This window comes from Sciurus vulgaris (genome assembly GCF_902686455.1).
Source record: "Sciurus vulgaris genome assembly, chromosome: 13".
NCBI lineage: Eukaryota > Metazoa > Chordata > Mammalia > Rodentia > Sciuridae > Sciurus > Sciurus vulgaris.
In genome coordinates this window covers 57797554-57825517 of record NC_136474.1, presented here as the reverse complement: position 1 = coordinate 57825517, position 27964 = coordinate 57797554, and the positions used below count along the sequence as shown (strand labels likewise).

Genomic DNA, 27964 nt, shown 5'->3' with positions numbered 1-27964 from the left:
GACTTTTCATACCCTCCCTCCCTCTCATTTCTTTCTACATAATCTAAAGGTCCTCCATTCTTCTCTCATTCCCCACCCCACTACCCCCTTTATATATCATCATCCACTTACCAGGGAAAACATTTGGCCTTTGGTTTTTTGGGATTGGCTTATTTCACTTAGGTTGATATTCTCCAATTCCATCCATTTATTTGCAAATGCCATAATATTATTATTCTTTATAGATAAAGAAACTGTGGTTATGTATACACAATGGAATATTATTCAGCCATAAAATTTTCTTTTTTTAGTATTAAATTGTGCTTTCCTTGTTGACATGATTATAAACCAAATTACCTGTTTTGGTCCAGTCTTTTCCATCTTTTTATTCCTTTCCACATTTTTCTACTTACATTTTTCTTTCTTTTCTTTTTCTTTTCATTCTTTTTTGTTTGTTTTTGCATTTGTAAAATCAGTACCTGATCACTATCAGAAATTCAAAACAGTTAAGATATATTTATACTAGAATAAAGATGTTTGTTTTCTTCATTGCTGGTAGATTGGTTATTCTGTGTATAGCTATGCCTGTATTTCTACTGACTTTTTGTATATTTTCATTTTATAACATACAAACAAAAGAATGTATACACTATCATACACATTGACAATTGTCCAGAATATTCCTGTCAACTTGTCATCCTATGAATAATATAAGATTGCCTTATGGTTATAAAATGGATGTGAAGTTGAGAATAATATTGGCTATTACTGGAAAAGAACTGAATAGTATATTTCAAAAGATGTAAAAATGTTTATGCCCTTAACCTCACATTAATCCTTATATAATCCTTATAATCTTTATATAAAATAATAAATTCAAAATATGGGAAAATTCATGTGTTCAGAGTAGTTTATTATGGGATTATGTTTAATGGGAAAATTGTTTTGTGGCTTCAATGCAAATTATGTTATAACTCAGACTCATGGTATCAAAATATATTCATTAGCATTTTAAAGTGTCTGCAATAGGGGAAAAATACACCCACATAGCAAAGTGTGTGCATTGAATTGGTATAAGTCATATATATGAGAATATACTGAAAGGAAATGAAGAAATGATAGAGTGGTGGGATTGCCACTCCCAGTTGTAATCTTTTTATCTTGCTGTTTATTTGGAATGTATCTCACATACACACATGTATTTCGAGAAAACTTAAATTTTATCATAAGAGGTGAATGAAGATTGACTTCATTGAAATGAAAACAAAAATGTTTCTAAAGCATTAGTTATAATTATGAATTATTTTCTAATTTGACTAAAAAGTCTGAATAATTAATTAGGTTTTACTGTGTCGTGATCTGAGAAATATCTTAAAACTTCCATTTTCTTCCTAGAGGCCAAACTTGCCAGTAGGGAGAAGGGAAAGTTTTGCTTCAAAGCAATAAGATGTAAGGAAAAAGAAGGTAAATTCATTTTACTTTTATACTTTCTTAAATGTTCATTTTATATTTTGTGGCAATGATATGACTAGTTCATTTCCCTCTCTTTTTTAGGTGCCATGCAGTCCTCAGAAAGGTATACCTTTGCAGATATCATCTTTGGAAATGAACAGGTATGCAAATAAACACAATGATATTTGATTTAAAAATAATAATTCTGGAATATCTGACTGTTTGAGCAAAATAGTTGCTTTAGTAATCCCCACACTCTGTGGAGGATGAACATTTCAAATGTTGAGTATTGCAACCTGTGCTTAATCCCTAAAACAAACCAAAAATAAAGCATAAACCATACCATTTACTTACTTAAAATTATTTCTTTTTTTAAATTTATTTTTATTGTAAACAAATGGGATACATGTTGTTTCTCTGTTAAAATTATTTCTCTTTTAAAAAATTTTATGACGTAAACATAGATCTTGGAATTTAAAAAAAGAAAAAGCAGAAATTTCCCTGGGAAATTTTCTGTTAGGAGAAATGGTCCCAGTACACTATATAGATATTAACTCTAGGATGTTGGCGTATTATATGGTTCTGAAACTCAAATAATAAGCTAGATACATTAAGTCTATCTTGTGATTTTTAGAGGTACTATTGTTGACAGCAATGATAGCCCATTATAACTGTGTGTAAGAATCAACTTGAGCAGTAGTTTTTAATCTTTCAAAAAATGTTTACTGAGGATCTTGTTAGATGCAAATTCTGATTCAGTAGGATGAGAGTAAGAACCTAAGGTCCTAAATTGTTATACTAGGTAACATTGAGTTTTATTCTGCAGACCCTTGTTTTGAGTGTCAAGATTCTAGAGGATTTTGTAGAAGTATAGGCTTTTGCATCCTCTTCTTTAAAGCTGTAGTTCATTGCACCGTGAGTTGGGAATTTGCTTTTTTTAACCAGCCCTGCAGATAATGTGAAGAAGTTATCTGGGGACCTACTTTGAAAAATACTGGACCCACATTATTACAATTTTGTGTAACTGAATATTATTAATGGGATGATTTTTTTTCTTTGTGTTCTCTGATAATTTCAAACAACTTTATAATTTTTACTTCTCTTATCCTTGGCTTTCATCTGATGCACCCTTTGTGACAATCTTTGACAATTTAAGGAAGCAGCTATTTAGAAATATCTCATGGCTGTAAAAGCTCAATAATTCTAAAACACGCGTGACTTTTGGAGATAATATACTTTGAATGTGGTTGAGTTTAGCTTTTGGACCTTCAGTTTGTTTTGTTTGTTTCTTTAAAAAATTTAAAAATCCCTGGAAATATCAGTAGGGCCCTTAAATTATATTAAGGTTGTAATTTTTATTGTATTTGTTAAATAATTTTACCATAGAAGGTAGAAACAAAGACATTTCCCCTTTTTTTCCCTTTTTAAAAAATTTGTTCTGTTTAGATATACATGACAGTAGAATGTATTTTGACATATTGTATATACGTGGAGTGTAACTTGTCATTCTTGTGGTTGTATGTGATGTGGAGTTATACTGATTGTGTATTCATACATGAACATAGGAAAGTTTTGTCCGATGACATTTCCCCTTTTGACACATCTGGTTGAATAAATTTTCCAAGTACTACAGATTAAGGAGAAAACTATGAGACATGTTTTATCAGAGAAAATTCACTCAAGGGAAAAATGTATACATTAATATTTAAAATTTGTTTACTATCTTAAAGCTTAACATCTACATGATATATACATAGCCTGCAATTCATGAAACCCTAAGTGCAGAGATTTTACTATGAAGCACAGTATTCCATTAAGGGAAGTCCTATAGTTAGTTCTGAGTTCATTTAAAATTCTTTTCTCATGTTCTTTCCTGGCAAGTATAAAAGCCAAGTTAATGCCAACAACTATTTGCATTCTGTTTCACTGAATATTGTCTAGTGTTCTAAGTGTTTGAGAAACACTCCTCTTATTTTAATAGTAAAATATCTGTTTTCAACATTTAATTGTTTTATTCATCCTCCCTGGATATTTGGAAGTCCATGGGAGTATAGATTATTTTGGGGTGACAGCTTTTAAGATTTTGAGTAATTTGTATCATATCTTTTAAGTGTTCTGGTAGCCATCCTGTATTCAATCATATTGATAGGATGTTACTGAATAAGTCTTTTGGGTATATTTAAGTTATAGAATTGTAAATTTTGGCAGGATACCTTTAAATGAGTGATGCAAAATAAGTTCTGACAAGACATTTAATTAAAAGCATTTACATACAGATATGATTTTCTTTTAACAGATAATAAGTTCAGCAAGCCCATGTGCAGATTTCTTTTATCGAAGTTTATCCTCTGAGTTGAAAAAACCACAAGCTCAGTTGTCTCTGCATACAGAAAAGCATTCAACAGAGGATGCTCTGAGATTGATTAAAAAATGCAGCGAGGTGGATTTGAATATTGTCATATTATGGAAGGTATGAGCTACTAAATTATTTTAGCAAGCCTCAAATTTTTTTCCAGTGTACAGTTTTATTTAAGACATTGCATTTTCTATTTATGGTACAGTGCTTACAAAGTGTGATGTGTTCCCTGCGTGCATGTTCCATATTCAAGTATTGAGAATGCCCAGTAATTTAATATAGCGACTCTACTTAACTGCCATAGAGGGCTGGGCATATAGCTCAGTTGGTAGAGTGCTTGCCTTGCATGCACAAGGCCTTGGATTCAATCCCTAGCACTACAAAAAACAAAAAAACAAACAAAAAAACCAACCTGCCACAGAAAGATGGCATGCAATAGCCTCATAGATATTTGATTCTTAAGCTGAAGAATAAACGTATACTACTGTTTATATATTTTCTGCTTAAATTTTTTACATTCAGTATTGCGGTTGTTTTATGACTTTTTTTTAACAGTTCCATACACTTTTAAAATTTTTTGCCTAAAGAATTAATTCAAATTAGATGACTTTTTTTCTGTGTTATTGTTATTTCTGTGTGTGACTGAGAATATTATGGATATGGTAAGCTCGATGAAAGCAGGGGTTATTAAACTTTTTTTTTTTGTGGTGCTGGGGATCGAACCCAGGGTCAAGCCAAGCACTCTACCAACTGAACTATATCCCCAGCCCTTAAACTCTTGATATTCTTTATTCTGGGAGTTTTCAAATACTTTTGTAACAAAGGAAGCAAAGCACTGTGAGCCTTTGGGTACCATTATTAAGGTTTCAAGAGTCATTAAGTTGTTGCTGTTCATGTCACCTATTTTGTTTGCCCCCTCCCTCCTTTTTTTTTTTTAATTTACCTTTATTTATTTATTTTTTTTAAGTGCTGAGGATTGAATCCAAGGTCAGTTGTACATACTAGGCTTGCTTTTTCTGTCATTTTTCAAAAAATGACATAGTTCATCTATAAATGTTTCTGTATGGACTTATAGCAACTTAAAAGACTTTTCTAGCAGATAAAGACTTTTTTTTTCATTGCTGGAGATTGAACCTTTGGTCTTGTATATTAGGTAAATGCTTTACCACTGATCTGTACCCCAAGTTCAATATTTTTGTTTAATATAATCCCACAGTATTGTTCTCTCTCCTCTCTCCCAGCCAAATCATTTATAATTCCTTAATAGTTACTTAATTATTGCTCTGTTTAGTTTCCCAAATTATTTGAAAATACCATTGAATTTTAAAATACCAGTGTGTTAAAAATTCAAATTCAAGTAAGTCCACATGTGGTAGCCCAGAATGAGTATTTAGGCAGGAATTTTTCTTAAAATGAACAGAATAGTAATACAGAAAAACTTTTTTTTTAACAGCACACCTTTTTGCATCATATGCATGTTTTGACCTGTTTTTTTAAAAATAATGCTAGAGTGAAATTAAGGATGTTGTCCAGGAACATCCTTACCTCAATTTTGGGACAAAGCTATGATTTTGTGTCACCTACTACAAGAACTAGCATAGAGACATTCCAATACTAGGTCATTAAATTGATTCAGATGTTCTAGAGTGTTATTTTTATTAAACCAGGTATTTTTTTCTTTTTTTCTTCTTTTAATATTTTTTCTTTTTAAAATTTGTTCTAATTAGTTATACATGATACTAGAATGCATTTTGACACATCACACATAAATGGTATAACTTCTCATTTGTCTAGTTGTACATGATGCAGAGTTTCACAGGTCATATCATATATGATATAGGGTAGTAATGTCCAATTCATTCTGCTATCATTCCTACCCCCATGCTTCTCCCCCATTCACTCCCCTCTGTTTGGTCCAAAATACCTCTATTCTTATACCCCATCCTCTTATTCTGAATTAGCAACTGAATATCAGAGAATACATTTGGCCTTTGGTTCTTTGGGATTGGCTTATTTCATTTAGCATATTCTCCAGTTCCATCCATTTCCCGGCAAATGCCATAATTTCATTCTTCTTTAAGGCTGAGTAATATTCCATTGTGTATATATACACCACAGTTTCTTTATCCATTCATCTGTTGAAGGGCATCTAGGTTGGTTCTGTAGTTTGGCAATTGTGAATTGAGCTGCTATAAACATTGATATGGCTGCGTCACTATAGTATGCTGATTTTAAGTCCTTTTGGTATAAACCTAGGAGTGAGATGACTGGGTCAAATGGTGGTTCCATTCCAAGTTTTCTGAGGAATCTCCGTACTACTTTCCAGAGAGGTTGCACCAATTTGTAGTCCCACCAGCAATGTATGAGTGTACTTTTCTCCCGCACATCCTTGCCAACATTTATCATTGTTTGTATTCTTTTTTTTTTTTTTTTTTTTTTTTTTTTTTTTTGCGGTGCTGGGGATCGAACCCAGGGTCTTGTGTTTGCAAGGCAAGCACTCTACCGACTGAGCTATCTCCCCAGCCCTATGGTTTGTATTCTTGATAATTGCCATTCCGACTGGTGAGATGAAATCTTAGTTTTGATTTGCATTTCTCTAATTGCTAGAGATGTTGAACATTTTTTCATATATTTGTTGATGGATTGTATTTCTTCTGTGAAGTGCCTATTCATTTTCTTTACCCATTTATTGTTTGGGTTGTTATTATTATTATTATTTTTATTTTTTTTTTGTTGTTAAGTTTTTGGAGTTCTCTCTGTCCTGGAGGTTAATTCTCTGTCTGAGGTGTAGGTTACACTCATTTTTTCCCATTCTGCAGGCTTTCTCTTTACAGTATTTGATTGTTTCCTTTGATAAGAAGAAGCTTTTTAGTTTGATTTCATCTCATTTATTGATTCTTGAATTTACTTGTTGCACTTGAGGGGTATTGTTAAGGAAGTCCAGTCCTCAGCTGATACGGTGGAGATTTGGTATGTTTTTCTTCTATTAGGTGCAGGGTCACTGTTCTAGTGCCTAAGTCTTTGATCCACGTTAGTTGATTTTTGTGCAGGGTGAGAGATAGGGTTTAATTTCATTTTGCTACATATGGATTTCCAGTTTTCCCAGTACTATTTGTTGAAGATGCTATCTTTTCTCCAATGTATGTTTTTGGTGCCTTTGTCTAGTATGAGATGACTGTATTTATGTGAGTTTGTCTCTGTGTCTTCTATTCTGTTGTACCATTTGTTTACATATTTGTTTTGGTGCCATTATCATGCTGTTTTTGTTACTGTGGCTCTGTAGTATAATTTAAGGTCTAGTATTGTGATGCTTCCTACTTCATTTTTCTTTACTAAGGATTGCTTTGGCTATTCTGGGTGTCTTGTTATTCCAAATGAATTTCATGATTGCTTTTTCTATTTCTGTGAAGAATGTCATTGGGATTTTAATAGGAATTGCATTAAATCTATATATAATGCTTTTGGTAGTATGGTCATTTTGACAATGTTTATTCTGCCTATCTGCAAGCATGGGAGATCTTTCCATCTTCTAAGACCCTTCTTCGGTTTCTTTTTTTAGTGGTCTATAGTTTTGATTATAGAGATCTTTCACTTCTTTTGTTAAATTGATTCCCAAGTATTTTATTTTATTTTTTTGAGGCTATTGTGAGTGGGGTAATTTTCCTAATTTCTCTTTTCAGTAGATTCATTACTGATGTATAAGAACGCATTTGATTTATGGTTAATTTTATAACCTGCTACTTTGCTGTATTCATTTATTAGTTCTAGAAGTTTTCTGGTGGAATTTTTTGGATCTTCTAATTATAGAATCATGTCATTGGCAAATAGTGATAGTTGGAGTTCTTTTCCTACTTGTTTCCCTTTAATTTCTTTCTTCTAATTGCTCTGGCTAGAGTTTCAAGGATGATATTGAATAAAAGTGGTGAAAGAGGGCAAATATATCTCATTCTAGTTCTTAGAAGGAATGCTTTCAGTTTTTCTCTATTTAGAATGATGTTGGCCTTGAGCTTCACATAGATAGATTTTGCAATGTTGAGGTGTATTCCTACTATGCCTACTTTTTCTAGTGTTTTAAACATGAAGAGGTGCTGTGTTTTGTCAAATGCTTTTTCTCCGTTGAGATAATCATATCATTCTTGTCTCTAAGTCTGTTCATGTGATGTATTATGTTTAGTGATTTCTGTATGTTGAACCAATCTTGCATCCCTGGGATGAATCCCACTTGATCGTGGTGCCTATCTCTTTTAATATGTTTTTGTATGTGATTTGCCAGGATTTTATTGAGAATTTTTACATGTATGTTCATCAGGGATATTGTTCTAAAGTTTTCTTTCCTTGACGTGTCTTTGTCAGGTTTTGGTATCAGGGTGATACTAGCCTCATAGAATGAGTTTGGAAGGGTTCCATCCTTTTCTATTTCATTGTGTAGTTTGAGGAGTATTGGTGTTAATTCTTTGAAGGTCTTGTAGAACTGGGCTGAGACTTCATCTGGTCCTGGGCTTTTCTTGTTAAACCAGGCTTTTTTATATGGACCATGTTTTTGTTGTTGTTGGGGGTGTAGCTTAGTGATAGAGCACTTGTCTAGCATGCTCCAGGCCCTGGTTTGATGCCTAGTACTGCAAACATTCTTTAGGCATTTATACCAAAGAATAAAAGAGCTTTCTATAGAAGTTTTTGCATACTCTTGTTTATAGCAGCACAGTTCACAATAGTCAAACTACAGAACTAACTTAAATGTCCATCAGTGGATGAATGAATAAAGAACATGTTATATATATATACACCATGGAGTTTTATTCAGCCACAAAGAAGAATGAAACTATATCATTTATAGTTGATTATGCCAAGCAAAATAAGCCAGAATGAGAGAGTCAAGGTTCATATTTTTTTTCTCTCATATGTGAAAGCTAGAGAGGATAAAGGAAAAGAAAGTTGTGACAGGAGGGTGAAGGGAAATAGTAGAATAGAGAAAAGGGACCAGGGGGAGGAGGAGGACAGGGAAAGGGAAAATACTGCAGAATGAGCTTTACCAAATTATATTATTATATCACATTCATGTACAAATATGCAACAACAAATTCCACTGTTATGTATACTAATATGTACCAGGAAAATATGGAAAAAAAGCAAAGGGAAGATTTATCATAGGGGGATCTTTTTATTAATAAAAGTAAACCTTTTTTTTTTTTTTTTTTTTTTTGCGGTGCTGGGGATCGAACCCAGGGCCTTGTGCTTGCAAGGCAAGCACTCTACCAATTGAGCTATCTCCCCATCCCTATAAACTGTTTTTGAAACCAAGCTTCATGAAGTTTCAGGTGAACTATTACTTAAGTAACCTGATTGCTGTCATTGTGTTTTATGTTAAAAAGATCACTTACATCCTATTAGCTTGAAATGAAATGAATGAAATGTTTTTAAAACTGAAAATCAAGATGATCCTGTTTTCAGGCTGAATAGTATGGTCCCTTGATATAAATCACCATTCATTTAAATTAAGTATAATAGACTCTTGGCATTCATGGCTGTCACTCCACAGGTTCATGCCATGTAACTGCAATGTTTTTGAGACAAGATTTTGAGTATTGTATGCTGTATTCTGTACTGATTTTGAAATCTACAATAACTTGTGTTGGCGGGAAGGTTTGTTTTTGTTTTGTTTTGTTTTTTTAAAGATGGCCCTGAACAAAAACCCACTACTACTACTGATCACATGAAGAAGAACACTATCTAAAAGTGTGTTTATCCTTGACTTTTGGAAAGTGGAAGTTTGAATGGGATATGAAGTTTGGTAGTAGCTAGTTCTTATTAGTGTATTGATACTCAGTTGAGAAAGTGATTGGTAGATTGTTTTTGAGTGAGAGCTCTAGAGAATGCAGAAATGACACATTAAATTAGAGGAGACTTGCAAAGTCATTTTAAATGTTGACTAAGATGCACAGGAAGCATAGGATTCTTGAATAAAATATGATTCAAGAGAAAACCAAAATCTTAAAAAATTTTTTGAAAAAGGAAGTTGGAAAAAAGAGGATTCTACAACTTCTGACCAGTCTTAACCAGAAATAAGTTTGTTTAAAAAAGTCAAAGCCTTACTGGGTGTGGTGGTACATGTCTCTAATCCCAGCAGCTTGGGAGGCTGAGATATAAGATCATTGAGTTCAAAGCCAGCCAACTCAGTGAGACCCTATCTCTAAATAAAATACGATTAAAGGACTGGGGATGTGGCTCAGTAGTTGAGTGCCTGAGTTCTATCCCCGGTAATCCCCTCGCCCCCCAAAAAATCTAAGCTGTTGTGCAGAGAGGAGGATGCATGATAGAATTAGTCATGGCAACTGTTGTTGGATTCCATGGGACTGTTAGAAAAGATGTCTGACGTTGTATTAAGATCTTATCCATCAACTTTCATCTACTTTTGAATTAAAGGTCGCCTCCCTAACTGTTTAACTCCTGCCTTTCTGGGTTTTGCACATAGGGATGCTGAATAGGTTCTGGGCTATGCCATGCCTTAATGCAATACTATTCAAAAAGTATGAACCGTTGGGAGATTGGGGTTTAGCTCAGTGGTAGAGTGCTAACCTGGGTTTACTCCTTAGTAAGTTAAGTTCAGAAATTGAAATAAACCTGTATTAGAAACTTTATAGCATTTTGACTAAGTACTTTTTGTTTGTTGACTCTAACAGTTAAAAATATGGATTTTAAAAAATTAAGCCTGTATTTGCACAATGCAACAATAACAGTAAATCAGAGCCATTTAAAGATAAAAAAAAATATATGTTCTCTGAAACAAGCAGTTAAAGAGGGTGATTTATAAACTGGAACAAATATTTAATAGGGATGAAATCGGCTGTCTTAGAGGAAAAAAAATTCTTTTTAAAGCATATATATTTATATTTAAGGTGTCCCAAGGACATCACATTTCCACTGATAGGATTTATGATTATTCTCACTATTTATTCTCTCCTGTGATGAACCCTAGGGCATTTTAGAATCAAGAATATAAGAAAAAAACTTTACTCTATATATTGGCATTCCAGTGGGGAGGGAGAGATGACAAAACCCTGTGTTATGACATAATTCTTTTGAAGCAGTTTCTTAAGAATCTAGAGAGAATTAGGAAAGATTTCAAGATTTATCCAGGCCATTTGAATTATATTGAATCAAAAGAGATTTTGTAGGCACAGTCTTTATTGATTGAATGAATAAATAAAAGTTGAAGCGCTGACACAGCCAACCAAGATTATTGATAATTTATAGATATTAGCCAAAGTATTTCTGCCTCCCATCATGTGTTCAGTTGGTTGCTTTTTCAGTTTCTACCGAAGAGGGTAACATTTTTTGTGCTTTGTATTTTTAAGGCATATGTTGTAGAAGACAGTAAGCAGCTGATTTTGGAAGGTCAGCATCATGTAATTCTTCGCACTATAGGAAAAGAAGCCTTTTCTTATCCTCAGAAACAGGTAATAATGTAGTTTGTTTTGGGGCTTTCCTGTGAACTTGTGGAGTTTTTAGTTTGATTTTTATATTTTGAAGGGATCTGATTTGTTCAGGATTTTATATTGGGATTTGGGTTGGTTTGGTAGCAGAAGACTTACTAAAATTTAGAAATGATGGTGGTGATGTGGCTCACTTCCCTAGAGTGCTTGAAGACTTGAGTTTAATCCTTAGTACTACAAGAAAATAAAATTAAAAATGAGCAAAATTAATTTCAAAGTTGATAAGCACCTGTAAAGGTATTGTTTTCCTAAGATATATTCTATATTAAATCTAGATTTCAAAACTACATAAAGAAGTGATTTGCTGGAGAGGAAGGGTGGCATAGTGTCTATTTTATTTGTTATAACAGCACCACACTCCAGGGGATATGTAAAGGGTGTCCTTTGGAGTTGTGTAGCAATAGGGTTTGTTTTAGTCAGCTTTTTTGCTGCTATGACTAAATAATCTAACCAGCACAGTTATAGAGGAGGAAAGGTTTATTTGAGGGCTCATGGTTTCAGAGGTCTTAGTCCCTAGAAGTCTGGCTTCATTCCTTGGGGTTCCAGGTGAGGCAGAGCATCATGGCGGGAGAACATGGCAGAAGGAAGCAGCGGGCATCATCAGGAAGCAGAGAGAGAGAGAAACTCTACTTTCCAGATACTCAAAACCACACCCTGATTCCCATTTCTTCCAGTTACTCCCTACCACTTCAGTTACCATTCAGTTAATCCCATCAGAGGATTAAGTCATTGACTGAGTTAAACTCTCATAGCCCAATCATTTCTCCTCTGAATCTTCTTGCATTGTCTCACTTGTGAATTTTTGGGGGACACCTCAGATCCAAACTATAACAGTGTTTAATATGCTTTCTTATTTTTTTCTAAAATAATATTTAAAGTTTTTGCTAAAAACTTCTCTTACATAGAAAATTTAATCACACTTTGTCCAGTTATTTAAATAGTGGCTCTATGTTGTGTTTATTTAAATAATGCTCTTAATTTCCATGGTGTGCTCCCCCATTATTTTTGATGATTTTTATTTTAAAATAGTTTTCAAATTTACAGAAAAAGTTGCAAGAATAATATATAGAACTACCTCACACTTTTCACTCAGGCTCACCAGTGGTTAGCATGTGTCTTACTTGCTTTATTCTTTTTAAGTATTTACATGTATGTTAATTTTTTTCCTTAGTCCTTCTCAAGTAATTATTGTAAACTGTAGACCTATGTCCCTCTGCCCCTAAATGCTACATTGTATATTCAAATACAAAGACAGTAACATAATCAGAAATGACTATTGAGATATTCAGGAAGTTCAAACTTGGTGCATTCATTATTCATATGTAGTCCATATTCAGGTGCCATCAGAGATTTCGGTTATATCCTTGTAATTATTTGGTTTTTCCTGTACAGGATCACACGTTGCATTTAGTTGTCATGTCTCTTTAGTCTGTTTTAATCTGGAATAGTTTCTTAGCCTTTTTTTGTTGATTTTTCCTTTGATATTTTTGAAGAGCCTGGGCCAGTTATTTTGTAGTATAATATCTCTGGGTTCTTCTCATGTTTTCTTATGATTAAACTAAAGTTGTACATTTTTGGTAGAAATACTACTACATAAATGATGTTATGTCCTCAGTGTATTACATCAGAGGACATGTTAGTAGTTTGTCACATTATTAGTGGTAGATCATTTGATTAAGATAGTATCTACCATGTTTCTCCACAAGTTATTTTTCTTTTCATAATGGTAAGTAATTTGTTGGTAGTTCATTTGAGAATGTAAATGTATGGTTTCTCTACTAATTTTAGCATCTGTTGGCAAGTCTATAACTTGGATCAGTTTTTACTCTCTTGATTATACAATGCTAATTTTCCATTTGTTTTAATGGAGATACTAAATTTAACCCCAAATCTGTTGCTTATTTTAAGGAAAGTGGTTTTCTTAGTTTAATTAATATGAAAACCTCAAGTTTTATTTCTTAATGTCATAAACATTTGATAAGTTGGAGTGTCTCAATGTTAAGACAGCATTTAGAAAATGAAGTTGTATGTTTTCTATGAACTTTACTCTTGTTCTATTCCCATGTTACATGGTATGTATGACATAGCCCTTTTATTTCTCTGTATGTCACTATTTCAATATATTACTATTAAAATAGTTTGTTTCCCCTCCTCTCTCTGTCTCATAATATGTATGTAAAAAAACTTGAAAGCAATAATAAATGTTATGTATATTTTATATATGTTATATATATGTGTGTGTGTGTTATATGTATATAAGTTTTATATATATATATATATAAAGAGAATTTAAGCTTGGAAGATAAGGCAGTTTCATCACATTGTAGATAATGAATTTGGAACCCAAAGACTAATATTGATGACCTACTGTGAATTACTTTACTTGATTAATCTTAGCTTATTACTCACTTATAAAACAATGATTAACAGTACTTTACATATTTCCCCTCTTGTGGCATTCATAAAATAGAATCAAACCCTTATTGAGAAATGACTGTACAAATTTTCTTGCTTTGATTGTGAAAATACTTGTTACTTTTATGCTGGAAGAGAGAGAGAAACATTTTTAAATATTTTCTCAGGAAATGAGTTTCCGGCCGTAGGTATCCTGTTGTTTACATGTTTTTCTCCTGGCAAATGATATATAGAAATTTACTCAGTATAATTTATTTATTTAGTGCTGGGGATTGAACTCAGGACCTAATGCATGCTAAGCCCACACTATCATTGAGCTATGTCTTCTACCTTTATTCAGTATAATTTAGAATTATCAATTTTTTGGATGATTTGAATATATTAAATTTTTTTTAAACTTCAAGTTAAATATAGATAGAGAAAAGTGTATAAATAGCTCATTGGGTTTTTACAAATTGATGAATATTCCAATCTAGTACCCAGTCAAGACATAGAACCTAACCAGCACCTCAGAAGCTTTGCTTCTATTCTGTTCCTGTTTTTTTCTCCAAGTCTTCTCCCAGAATAAACCTAGGTATTTCTCTCTGACTTATAAGTCAAAAGCAAAACTGCTTTTTTTGAATTTATATAAATATAATCGCATAATAATGGTACTCTTTTTGTCTGGCATTAATTCAAGGTTCATGCTTGTGAAATTGATCCATATTGTAGCTCTTTGATTTGCAACAAACATTTCAGCATAAAACTTATCATTCTCTATTTTAAGGAACCAGGGTTCCTTGGAACAATGATTGATTCCAGGGCCAGGGCAGGAGAAATACAAGATGAGCTGTAGGATCTTATGGTGCCAGAAAGTAAGAAGTGCCCCAAAACTAATGGGGAGCATATTGATTTTCTGTTGTTTACAAAATACAAAGTAATTTTTATTCTTTTATCCTCATAAATATTCTAAGCAAAGCAGAATTATCCCATTTTACAAATGAGGCTCCATCAAATAAGTGTACTTATCATAGACTTACACAGACCTAGATGGTACAACCTACAATGCACCTAATCTATATCGTGTGTCTGTGTATGGTGTGTTACAGCCTATTGCTTCTAGGCTGTAATGAGCAAAACAAAATTAAATCAGGCACAACAGAAAATGATGCAATCAAGAGACAGGGTAAACATGTGAGGCTACTTGCAATAGAATATTCACCCTTTAAAAAGTTGGAACTTCTGTTCTGATAACAGAAAAACCTGAAGGGCATTATGCTGAGTGAAATGAAACAGGTGGCTGGGAGTGTAGCTCAGTGGTTGGTAGAGTGCTTGCTTACCTGGCATGCACAAAGCCTTGGATTTAATTTTAAAAAGAGAGGGGCGGGGCATGGTAAATGGGAGTCTACTACTTGCAACATAACACAGCAGTAGTATGTTACAGTACACTTGCAGTATACTCCAAAATGGTAAGGTCCTTCTCAGAGAAGACCCAGAGTGTCCCCTTTTCAGATCCCTTCTGATGAACTCATGCCTCTTACTCTGGAAAAGAATATAATGATAAAATATAGTATCATAAATACATAAACCAGTAACACTTATTATCAAGTTTTATATGCTGTACATAATTGGTTGTCTTTTATATGACTGGCAGTGCAGTAGGTTTGTTTATACCAGTGTCACCACAAATGCTTGAATAATGATTGTGCTAGAGACATTTTGATGGCTGTGATATCACTAGGCAATAGAAAAATTTCAGCTCTATTATAATCTTGTGGAACCAACCTCAAATGCAGTTGTTGGTTGGCTGGAACTTGATTAGGTAACACATGACCATCTTCTGTTCCCAGATTTTTTATGTGTCTACTTATCAGACTCAATTCTAAGATGTGTTTCACACTTAGTACATCTTAAGTGAAATGTTAAAGCATTTTGCTCAAGGGTAAATTTTAATGAAAAAGGTGAGAAGGGGATATTGTTTAGTAAACTGTAGGTCTAAGCAGAGTGATAGTTATAATTTATTATGTTTTACTATAAGAGCCTGCTAATTTGATTACATGTCAGATGATCATACAACTATTTGAGTGTTTTGAAAGCATTTTTCTGAACCAGGAGTGATGGCACACACAGTACTAGCTTCTCAAAAGGCGGGAGTATCACTTGAGCCCAGGTGTTTGAGTCCAGCCTGGGCAGCATAGTGAAACCTCATCTTTTTTTTTTTTTTCTATGCAATTTCCCTTAAACAAACAAACAAACAACAGCAATATATATATATGAAAGGGAAGTCTAAGGGTATTTTTGTTTTTATTTCCTTCCACATTTTATACAAAGAAACCATTCTTCAGAGGGGAAGTAGATCAGCTATGAAATTAATTGAAGGTGATGTTGTTGCAGGTTCCTAGACCAAGCACAGTTCCAGGGGTAAATGGACTCTGCTCACCCACATTAGTACTTGATGTACCTTCAGTTACATCTTTATTATGTAGGGGAGTCAACCTTATTCCAGTGAACGTTTGTTATCTGACTAGTTTGATTTTTTTGATTCCATATTTGGCAACAAGCAGTCTTCAGGAATTTTGGTTTCCAGAACAGCCTTCTAATGGAAAGATTGTTCATGGTTAGACTGTTAGCAAGTAATATTTGTCATTTTATATTATTATATTACATTCTGGCTTTACATATCATCTGCATGAACTCAGTTATACTGATTAAGCATCTCACTGTAATGCAACTTCTAAGAAGATAATAATATTAAGCACTGGAGTCTGTAAGGCTGAATGATAGACTCTGGAAAAGGGTGAAATCTCAAGGTATATGTCAGTTTTTAAGGCCTCAAAAGGTGAGCAACTAACTTCTCCAAGGTAGGCATTTGTTAACATAGTTAGTGTACCACTTCTGTGTTTTGAGTCTTTCATTGGCCAATTTAAATATGTTTAAAGTCTGAAATAGTTTTTTTTATACAAGTGCTTTTTAAAATATTATATTCAAGCTACAGAAAATTCTTATCTGATACCAGGGAACAATGTAATCACATAGGTAAATACTGTGTATCATTTATTGGGTGTTTGGCATTTATCAAGTGTTGATTCATATCAGTACTTCTCATAACAAACCTGTGAGGTATAGGGGGATGTTCTCATAATCTCGATTCTCTTGTTTAAGCAACAGAAGATATATAAAAATTGTAATTTTAAGTCATGATTAGAAAAAGAAAGATAGCACAGTTATTAAATGCATAGGCTTTAGGGGTCAAATAGAACTGTGCCACTTAAGATCTCATGCAACCTTTAACTTTCTGAGCAATTTTCCTCCTGTTTACTTTTTTTAATGTCATCTTATTATTTCCATGTTTTTTTATTGGTGCATTATAGTTGTACATGATGGTGGGGAAGTCATTGTTAAATATTCATATATGCAAACAATGTAACAATATAGTTTGGCCAATATCACTCCCCAGCATTTTCCCCCTCTCTCCCTTCCTCCCTGCCCCTAGTCCCTTTTCTTTACTCTACTCATCTCCTTTTGATTTTCATGAGATTTTTTAGTCAATTTCCATATATTTTTGTATCATACTAGTTTCAAATGTTTTGCTTTTTATATGTTTTATGAATAAATTTCTAGACATTAAATTGTTAATCCATATGTTTATATCTTTATTTGTTAACATTTACTAGGATATACGCTCTGGGTTTTTATTTTTTAAAATGTTTTACCAATAATATCAGTATGTTATTGGAATATATATGTGTGTGTGTGTGTGTGTGTGTGTGTGTGTGTGTGTATAAAATGGTAAATTTTTACTTCACTTGTCAGTGGATTGACCCTGTACCTCATCATTGGAATCAGTACCACAGTGTTCATTTTGAACAAACTTAATGCTGGTTTTCATAACCACATAGGTTTAGAGATCAGCAAACTTTTTCCGAAAAAGGCCTGAAAGTAGCTATTCAAGTCTTTGCTGGGGTAGGCAGTCTGTGTCAGCGGAATCTAGAAGCAGCCGTAAACCCTTGAGATTAAATGGGTGTGGCTCTATTTTGATAAACCTTTCTTTAAAAAAACTGGAGGCAGGATTTAGACCATTGACTGTAGTTTGCCAGTCCCTGGATATAAGTCAGAATCAAACTAGGCTAGCAGGAAATTAAAAATCAAAATTCTTGTTTGTGGGGAGGGAAAATAGAGTGAAAATAATTAAGAAAGGATATAGAAATAGAATATTTCTCTACTTTCATTTAGATAATAATGATTAATATTTTAAAATATATTTACAGTGTGTCTAATGCTGGCTGTATTAAGATTTTGAACATGCTATTAACCTTCAACCAATATAGCTAAAGCACTGTAATCTATAGCAATATACTTTTAAAATTGAATTTTAAGTCAATCTTCGATTTTCATCTATTAAAGCAGGTGCTGTGCAATTGAATGTTTACATCCAGATTTCTAAGCAATTTTACTGAAAGAGAATCACATCAAACTCTGATAAAAATCTAACCCTATTTGAACCCAATTTTACATATGAGGAAATCAGGTCTTAAAATATTAAGTAAAGTTCAAAATCACAGAGCTAATTTGTGAAATTGCTGGAATTCAATCCTAACTTTAGCCCTGAATGAATAAGTGAATGGATAATTCCAGATCCTAATATCTTTATTCTGAATTGCAGTGCAGATGACAGCCACTGAGAGTTAATAGAAGGAAAAGTACTGTTTGTCCTTTATATTCTCTTTACTGGTTTTAACTTCTTTTGTTTGTTTATACTACATTTCTCTCTCTCTCTTTAAACAAAGCAATGTTTCTATTGTCATAAATCTCTTCTTTTCTCAGGAACCACCAGAAATGGAACTGTTAAAATTCTTCAGGCCAGAAAACACTGCAGTTTCCTCAAGACCATCAGTGGACCAGCTTTCTAATCTCATTAAAACAAGTCTTCACTACCCAGAATCATTCAATCATCCATTTCATCAAAAAAGGTTTGAGGTTCATTTTGTTAAAATTTTCCTGTAATTCACACATGTGTACACACATAGTTATACACTTTGTGTATTTATTTACTTATTTATTCAGGCAATGGCATTAACCCAAATACCTAAGAAATTTAGAATAATATTGATTCTATAGAAATTACTTGTAAGTAATTTACCCTTTACCATATTACTGTTTATGTGGCAGTTGTACCTGAACATTGCCTGGCCACTTCTGAGTTGCTTGAAGTTTCCTTTTGAAGAACAAGAGAAAAATAACATTTCTTTTTTTATTGTTTTAGTCACAAGTTAAACCTTTAACATGACTATACTATGGACTCATTTAACAGTTCAAATTTAGATAGTGTCTTTCCTGAAGATTTATTAAGTGCTAAATTTCATGGGGCATGATGTGTTTGTAATTTTGGTAAATAACTTGAATATATGAAGTTCTAAAAATAGGAAGTCTTAAAATCTGGTGACACTTCAAAAGGTTGCTAATTTGCAAACATGAGATGGAGGGAAGGCTTACTAGGACAAGTCTATAGGCGATAATTGAAGGTATGAGTTTTGGTAGAGTCACACTAAATAGAGCTGGGAATGAGATGGGTTGAGATAAGACAAAAAGAAAATGAACAATGAGACCTTTGAGTTCAGCTTAGGATAAAGGAACCCCAGAGAAGACTGACTAAAATGGAGCAATTAAAGAATTAGGAAGAAAGGACCAACAAGAAGAAGGTGGCATTTCAGAGGTCCATGGGAACTGTTCAAGATAGAGAGGTAGTTAACATTTGAAAATACTCTGGAAAGATCAAATAATAAAAGGACTGGACTGTTCACTAGGTCTGACAATAAGAACATCATTTATGACTTTTGAGAAGATTGTCACTATATAGTGGGGGTAGAAACATGGTAATAGCACGTTGAGAAGAGAAAGGGTGGTAAGGGATCAAATTTGCTAAGTGTTGACTGTTCTTTCAAGTGGTCAGGGATGTCCGTGAATGGAGATCATGGACTATCTGCCAATAACTTTTTTGTACTAGGTAAGATATGGATATGTCCATAGTCTTGGAAAAAATAATGTGGTGCAAGGAGAGTACCAGAATTCTTAATACCCAGAAAGATATACACACTGAAAAATGACAGAATTGGCTTTGGACTAAAATTTTATATTGAAAGAAAGAAGCAAGCAGGAAAAAAATCTTAACAAGTCTATGCATTATGCAGCACTTCCGTCTTAGGAAGTGTTTGTAGGAGCAAGGTTAACTACTCAGAACAGTCTGAGATAAGAGAGTCAAAGGTAGAGAATTTGAAAAAGGTGGAATTTCAGGATAACAGTTGAGAGGAATGACAAACTGGATGAAGACACACTGGCGTTCTGGGCAAAATTAAGACCTTGACAGATGTTTTAAGATAAAATTATTTATAAATTAACTTAAATGGTTCAAACCTGGTTTTTTTTTTTTTTTGCATATTTTTTGAACTTTGTGTACAAGCAGTATTACACAGAGTATATTCACTTTATGTCCAGCTTCTGTAATATGTCAGAGTCAACCACTGCTAAAACTGGAATTAACTTTCATTTCTATATAAATAAGTTTGAATGTAGCAGAATTCATCTATTTACCTTACTTTTGATAGACTTTTGGATTATCTTCAGATTTGAAGTGTTTTGATTTTTGCCACTGTGACTATTCTTGTGTACCTGTCATAGTTCATGTGTGCTTGTCTTTTTTTTACCCCCTTGAGATTTACCTAGGGACTTTTCCAAAGTGATTTTACCAATTTGCATGTCCTGTTAGCAATATATACTGGTAGCTCCTGTTCCACACCTTTATTTACACTTATTCTTGTCAGATTTTAAAAAATTAGTCATTTAAGTTAATTTAAAAATAATTTTTATCTTAAATCTGTTGGGGTGTTAATATGCAGAACTCATTTTATGTGCCTTTGTCTGATACAGATGCACCACTGGGATCACCTAGGGAAATTTAAGAAATACAGGTGCTTAATGCTTCAGTTCCACTGCTGATATTCCAGTTTGATGGGCCCAAGTTAAGATGCTGGGCATCTGGATTTTTTAAAGTGCTCCAGGTGATTCTAATGTGTAGCCAAAACTGAGGGGGTAGGAGAGCTTTCATATTTATTCTTATTGAACCTGTCTTGGCTTCACATATCTCCATGCACAGTTTTGATCCCATGATGTATTTTGTTGTTGTTGAACCCAGGAGCAGTCTACTGCTAAGCTACATCCAGAGTCTCACTAAGTTGCTGAGGCTCTTCTTGAATTTGCAATTCCCCTGCCTTGTTCTGCTGAGTTGCTGGGATTACAGACGTGCACAACCACACCCAGCATGATACTCCATTTTAATCCTGTCCTACTTTATCCATATTTATGAAATCTGTCTTATTTCATGTCCTTCCTAAATATCTTAGATTTCACAATGCTTTTTCTCAACCTTAGTGGTTAAAATCTGGGCTGTACTTTGGAAGCTAGGATATTTAGGAATTCTCCACATTGTCTGTTGGGGATTAGAAGACACCATACAGTCTAGGCAGTGTAGGGAAGCATGTGAAGCAGGACAGGACTGATCAAATCAGAGGAGTGGTTCAATGAAGCATCACAGAATCAAAACTCTGCATGGAAGTATGGGAGACCAGGGTAGGCATGCTCAACGATAAAACAAAGGTAAAACACGGCAGTTTTTTCAAACCTTGATTGCATATTAAAATTACCTGAGAATTTTAGAAACTCCCAAAGAGTTCATGGTAATTAAATCAGAATCTCTGGGAGTAGGAGCCAGGCATGTATATTTTTTGTTTTGTTTTGTTTTGGATACTGGGGATTGAACCCAAGTCTCAGGTATCTGTATTTTTAACATGTCTTCAGGTAATACCAGTGTGCATCTTTGTTGGTTACTGTTACTGCAATAATGCTTCCTAACAAGCCACTCCAGAATGCAGTTAGCTTATAGTAAAGCATTAGTTTTTATGCTTATGTGTCTGTAGGGTGACTACAGTTTGAAGTTTGCTCCAGTCTGCGGGTTGGTTAGGTTTGGCGCTTGAGGAAAGTTGTATTTGTCTGTGCCACATACATTTGGGTCTTAATCCAGAAGAGGACAGCCACCCTCTTCACATTGCATGTTTCTAAAGTACAAAGAATGAATCAAATTACAGATGCAAATTTAAGGCTTCTGCTTCCATCAAAGACATTAAAATTCCCTAGGCAAAATAGCCTCACCTCCATAGTCAACAAGGATGATACACAACCCCACAGGGAAGGTAAAGGGAATAAATAACTGCTGAACAATTATCGAAGTAACCAAGGTTAAGAAGAACTGAAATAGAGGCCTGAGTGATTAGGTATCCTTGTGAAACTAAAGAACATCCTTCTGAAATGAGAGAGGATAATTGAGAGGACGAGAGAGAGATGGGAAATAGTGGTCAGAGAGTAGGTGACTGAGAATTATTTCAGAGATAGCTTTTTTGGGTGACTTAAAAAAAGTTCATGGTATGGTCATGAAAGTTGGGTGACTGAGTTTTGAATAGTACTGAAGATTGTGGCGATGGTAAGTGAGGGATTTGAGAAAGTGTTGTATGAGAGTCATCTCCCTAGAAGGTGAAGCTGTCCAAAGTAACAACAAGACTCGAAAGGGAGAAAACAAACACATGGCAAAGCTTTTAAAATAGCAGATAATGTGGAAGGGGAGTGGTATGGCAGTGGCCTTACTTAGGTGCTGTGTATCTGCTTGATGGATTGAGCAGTGCATTTGTACATGTTTCATCCTACACATGCCTCATCTGTACCTCAACTATTTCAAAATAGCCATTTCTTTCTCTTCTCCCAAAGTACCCATGCTATGTGGAGTTACTATCACTGGTGTGAGTTTGTCAGCATAGGAACTATGAAGAAAATATGAAAACTCTGGCATAGCTTATGACAAAAGAATGAAGGTTTTCTTATAGGAAAGGTAGGAGGAGAAAATCATCAAAGATTGGTATTGAGAACTTCACCAATAACCTCGAGATGTGGAAGATGTTGGAAAAATACAGCATCCAGCCAGGTGTGATGGCACATACCTATAAGCCCAGCTATTTTGAAAACTGAGGCAGGTTTCCATTCAAACTGATTGCAAATTAAAGGTCAGTCTGGGCTACTTAGCAAGACCCTGTCTCAAAATATAACATAAAAAGAGCTGGACCTGTAGTTCAGTGGTAGAGCACCCCTGGGCTCAATCCCTCTATCACAAAAGAAAAGGAATGCAGCATGTATTACTGTAAAGAAGGACTATCCAGGAAATTGTGTCCTTAGCCAACTTTTAGATGAAGTTAACATGTAGAAACAAAGAGGTTGAGGATATAGGGAAGTATCCTCAACGTAAAGGGAATTCCAGAAAAGAAAAATAAAAATGTGGGCGGGAATGAGGCAGTAGGAGGCTTGGTCATGACAGTAGAACATTGAGCAGTAGAGAAATGAGACTATAAGAAAGAATAGGTGACCAGAGATAACAAAGAAATAAACCATGCTAGATTAGGTGCTATAAGCTTTTCAAAATCATAGGATGATGTTCGTGAAGGTTTAGAAAGTCTGCTGGTCATCCTCAGTACTTAATGTGTTTTGTTTTACCTAGTCACAACAAAAAGCTCCAGGAGTGGTAGGTATTATTATTATTCCTTGTTTACAGTTGAGCAAAGTAAGATAGAGGGTTTCTCTTGAGCCAATATTTGAGCACTAGTAAACTGACTTTAGAGCCCAGGCCTTTAATAATAATCAAATAATTAGATACAGAGTTTGTGGAATCATTGTCAGCAGTTTGATTTCTGGGCACTATTTGTGGCTCATCAGTTTAGCAGTTCAGAAAGACTGTTGTATAAAGCAATGGTCTTCAAAAATGTAGTCTCAGACTAGCAGCAGCAGCAACGGGAAATTTTGGGGACCATTCCCCAGACATACTGAGTCAGAAAACTCTAGGAGTAGAACTTATCAGTCTTTTTTTTTTTTTCAAATATACCCACCAGGTGATATTTGTGCATGCTCAGGTGTGAGAAACACTGATTCGCAAAGACTGAATTGTATCAGTATGTAATCCCAGCCACTTGGGAGGCTGAGGCAAGGAGATCACAAGTTTGAGACCAGCCTGGGCAATGTAGCAAGACCCTGTCTCAACATAAAATAAATAGGGGTAGAGATGTAGCTCAGTGGTAGAGCACTTTGTCATTTGCAGGGCTCTGGGTTTGATCCCCAGAACTGCAAACAAAAGGTTCCTGTATATATCAAGACATATGGTAACTTGAACTTGTAAGGAAAATGAGAAAGAGTGAATTAAGTTTTCAGAAATACCTGGGAAAGAAAATTGACAGGAATCTGTGAAGATGATTGGGAATGGGGGCTAGTGAGGCAGCAGGAAGAGTCAGTCTGATAGCCTAAGTTTTGCCAGGATAAATGTGGGCACTCTTTACTGAGGTAGTAAATGGAGGAAGAGGAGGAATGAAGAGATCAGGAAATATCCAAATGTTCACTTTTCTTCTAGTAGCATTTAAATAAGGCATAAAGAATTTGACATTTGAGGATCAAATAGGAACAGAATAGCAAAAATTCTTGTGTTTTTGCTTGGGTCTACATTATGCAGTTGAGATTTAACTTAATGAGATGCTATAGACTGGAAACCTACTTATCCGTCTTTGTTGCCCTCCCCACCATGTGAGAAGCTTGTCGGGGAGGTTAGGGCATAGCACCAGCACAATTAGGGAAATCTGTATTACTTACCGTATTGTTTAGAAAGTATATATTCTAATACTAAGTGTAATATATACATATACTTAGTATTGAGGCATTGTATTAGCATATTTTTATTTACAAAGTAAGTTATCTTGAATCATTTTGGAACTTGATTTTTCCCTTACTTGAATATATTTTTAAAGTGCTTGTGTTCTGTTAAGATAGTCAACAGAGAATGTGTGTGTGTGTGTTTTGTTTTGTGGTGCTAGGAACTGAACCCAAGTCTAGGCCAGTACTCTAGTCTGAGCTATATCCCTAGCCCTGTTAGATATTCATAAGCCTTATTTTTAAGAAAGCTATTTTTAAGAAAAAATATATAGCTAACTTTTTTTGTTTATTTTTCTTCCCTAGCCTTTGTTTAGTACCAGTCACTCTTTTACTTTCTAACTGTTCTAAGGCTGATGTAGACGTGATAGTTGATCTTCGGCATAAAACCACAAGGTAAAGACTTATTTAGTGAAAGTTGGTTTTGTAGCTTAGGGTTTAATGTAATTTTAGAGCACTTTATTGTTTTGAAATTATTCAGATAATTGCCTAATGTTGACACCAAAAGTTACTCAAGCATGCCCAGATTTTGGTATGGTATTACAGAAAAGTTTCAGAGGCATTAGAATTTTTCCCCCCAATTATAAAATAATACTTAATAAAAATTCCTAAAGATAAACACTCTTGTTTTTTTATTTGTTTTTAATTTTTTTATTTTTACAGACTGCATTTTGATTCATTGTCCACAAATGGGGTACAGCTTTTCATTTCTATGGTGTGCATGGTGTAGATTCACACCATTCATGTAATTATACATGTACATAGGGTAATGATGTCTGTCTCAGTTCATTATCTTTCCTTCCCCCAAGAGATTTCTAGAACTCAGAAATTTTTGGATTCTTGGGAAAATAATTTGAAGCATGTATTATATATTATTGTGTAACACCCCAAACATGATTTGTGATAGCTCTGTCAAATCCAAGCACATGTGTGTAATGGTGTGTATCATAAACTAATTAACTAATGCCCATTTGTGGGTGCTGGGTTAATCCAAAGGGTTAAAATTCTCAAATTTCAAATCAGGTTCCATCATTTACTAACTGATTTTATGGGCATTAAATGAGATAATCTTCTCTTAATATTTTGCCTAGAAGATAATAATTGTTAATACATGGTAATACCATGTTAATACATGGTAAGTGTTATAGTAATATGTTGTTATGATTAATAAACAATTGCCTTCCATGAATTAATTTCTAGAAATAGAAGTATTAGATGAAAGATATTATGGTAATGGGACTATGGGGAAAAATTATTGAGAAAAAACCTCGCAACTTACCATTTTCTTCCTCCTTTAGTCCAGAAGCATTGGAAATTCATGGATCATTCACATGGCTTGGACAGACACAATATAAACTTCAGCTTAAAAGCCAGGAAATTCACAGTTTGCAGCTGAAAGCTTGCTTTGTTCATACAGGTGTTTATAATCTTGGAACTCCTAGGGTATTTGCCAAGTTATCGGACCAAGTTACAGTGTTTGAAACAAGTCAGCAGAACTCCATGCCTGCTCTGATCATCATCAATAATGTGTGACAACTTGCAAATTTATACTGAAATCCACAAAAATCAGTTTAATTTTGCTGAATGGTTTTTACAACAGTATTTGAAATACCTAACGTGTTTGGAGGTGGTTGTCTGATTGCTGCAAAATAATTCAACCTGTCACTTTGTTGATGATGCAAACCCTGTTGGACTGAGAATACTTAAATTCTTTTTTTTTCTTTCTTTAAACCTGGTAATAATTTACATGCTCATAATACAGAATTTCAGCATATCCATGCACCTTATTAAGCCCCATCTTAAAAACAATGTCTAAGTCTGCTGTTACAACTTGTCAGTGGTATGAATATTAGGAGATGATTTTGAGGAAGGAAAGGCCTTGTCGGCAATACTGTTAAGCCATTAGTCTATAAATTCCAGCTTTACTGTGAAGTTCTATAGAGTGTTAAATACAGTTTTTCCTGTCTTGCTTCACACACCTCTCCAAAATCAATTTTGAACTTTGGTTATAGAGTCTTCATATTTCAGTATCTGGTGGTCTCTATGGCTTATATATAACTTTGTAAAGAGAAAAAAAAATTTTTTTTCTGATGATTTGAATAATAGTTTTGAAAGGAGTTTAACTTTTTTTCCTCGTTCATCTCAGTCTAGAGTGCACTATTTCACAATATGAGATTTTTGTCATTAAAATCATTTTATTATATTACTTTAACAATTGAGTTGATCTGTTTAAATATAAATCTACTCAAGTTAATTAAATAAGCTTTTCAAAAATGTATTATATTTATAACAAATGTACTGTAAATAGAATAAAGACATGCTATTCACTGTATAGATTTATTAGATGCCTTTTTTAAAATCTGGTTTTCTGAAGACCTAATATATTCTTTATTTAAAATAAATGCCAACCATATACAGCAGGTACCCGCCCAATTTTCTGTGAAAGCTTTATCGCCATTGTTTCTGAAAGTGAAATATGGTCTTTATTCTTAAATTTTCTAAAGTCCTTGATGGCCTTATTATACATGAGCAAATGAATGTTGTCTTTAAATTTGTCATGTCTGATGCCTGTTTACAAATGTGAATAATCCACTTTTCCTAGTGGAAAGGAAGATCAAAGCTTATTGAACCTATTGTAAATAACTACCTTGCTGACTCTGAGGTGGTTGTGACAGACTAGATAATTTGCCTTTCTGCTGAGGAGAAGTAAAATGTTAACAAAAGAAAACCTCTTCCTGAAGTGTTGCCATTATAATCAGTCATTAGTGGATCAAAATCCAGGAGAGGAAATGCCAGAGAGATGAGGCCAGTATAATTGGGATTGTTTGCTTTGGGAGTTTTTATCACTCAGGAAGCAGCGACCTAGAGACACAGTCATACATTGCACATATTTTCAAGATAAGAAGTATATATGTCAGGAGAAATAATATAAATGGAAGTGAGAAGAGAAAAACAATGGAAAATAGGGAAAAAGCTAAGAGAATACTGAACTTAGTAAAAAAGTCTTGTAACGTTTACAAGTATCTAGAAAGAAAGGAGGGAAAGCATAGGACAGTATTGAGAGAATCTCTGATAATTTTCCAAAATGAGCATCAGGTTGCAGGTACAAGATTCAGTAAATCCCAAACAACATAAATTCTTTTAAAACCTATATTCATATGCATCTGAGTGAAACTAATGGAAATGAAAGACAAAGGCAGAAATAATCTGGAATCTAGAAGATAAAGCATACTTCTTTTTCCTCCCCTGCTCCCAAACTGGGGATGAAGCCAGGGCCTCGCACATGCCAGATAAACACTGTACCACTGAGCTACTTCCCCAGAATATTCTAAATGTTGTTTTGCAACAGCGTCTTGCTAAGTTGCCTAGACTGGCATCAAATTTGTAGTCCTGCTTTGGCCACCCAAGTAGTTAGGATTACGGTGTGTGCCGCCACTGTGCCTTGTTGGTTTGTTTGTTTTTGAGGGGGTGATGGCTATCAAACTTGGGATCTGAGTCACATTTGGCA

General features: G+C 34.1%; 1 protein-coding gene across 5 annotated transcripts in view; it reads left to right on the top strand.

Moving 5' to 3' along the window:
- The window catches only part of TRAPPC8 (trafficking protein particle complex subunit 8), an 85666-nt gene extending 58878 nt beyond the window's left edge, over positions 1-26788 (top strand). For all 5 annotated transcript variants that reach the window (XM_079109313.1, XM_079109315.1, XM_079109314.1 and 2 more), the window contains 7 exons: positions 1375-1443; positions 1534-1592; positions 3728-3901; positions 11140-11241; positions 18496-18641; positions 24763-24852; positions 25755-26788. In XM_079109313.1, coding sequence (XP_078965439.1) covers positions 1375-1443; positions 1534-1592; positions 3728-3901; positions 11140-11241; positions 18496-18641; positions 24763-24852; positions 25755-25989 — 875 coding nt within the window. In that variant the 3' untranslated portion in view covers positions 25990-26788. The remainder of the gene's footprint in view (positions 1-1374; positions 1444-1533; positions 1593-3727; positions 3902-11139; positions 11242-18495; positions 18642-24762; positions 24853-25754) is intronic.
- The last annotated feature ends 1176 nt before the right edge of the window (positions 26789-27964 follow it).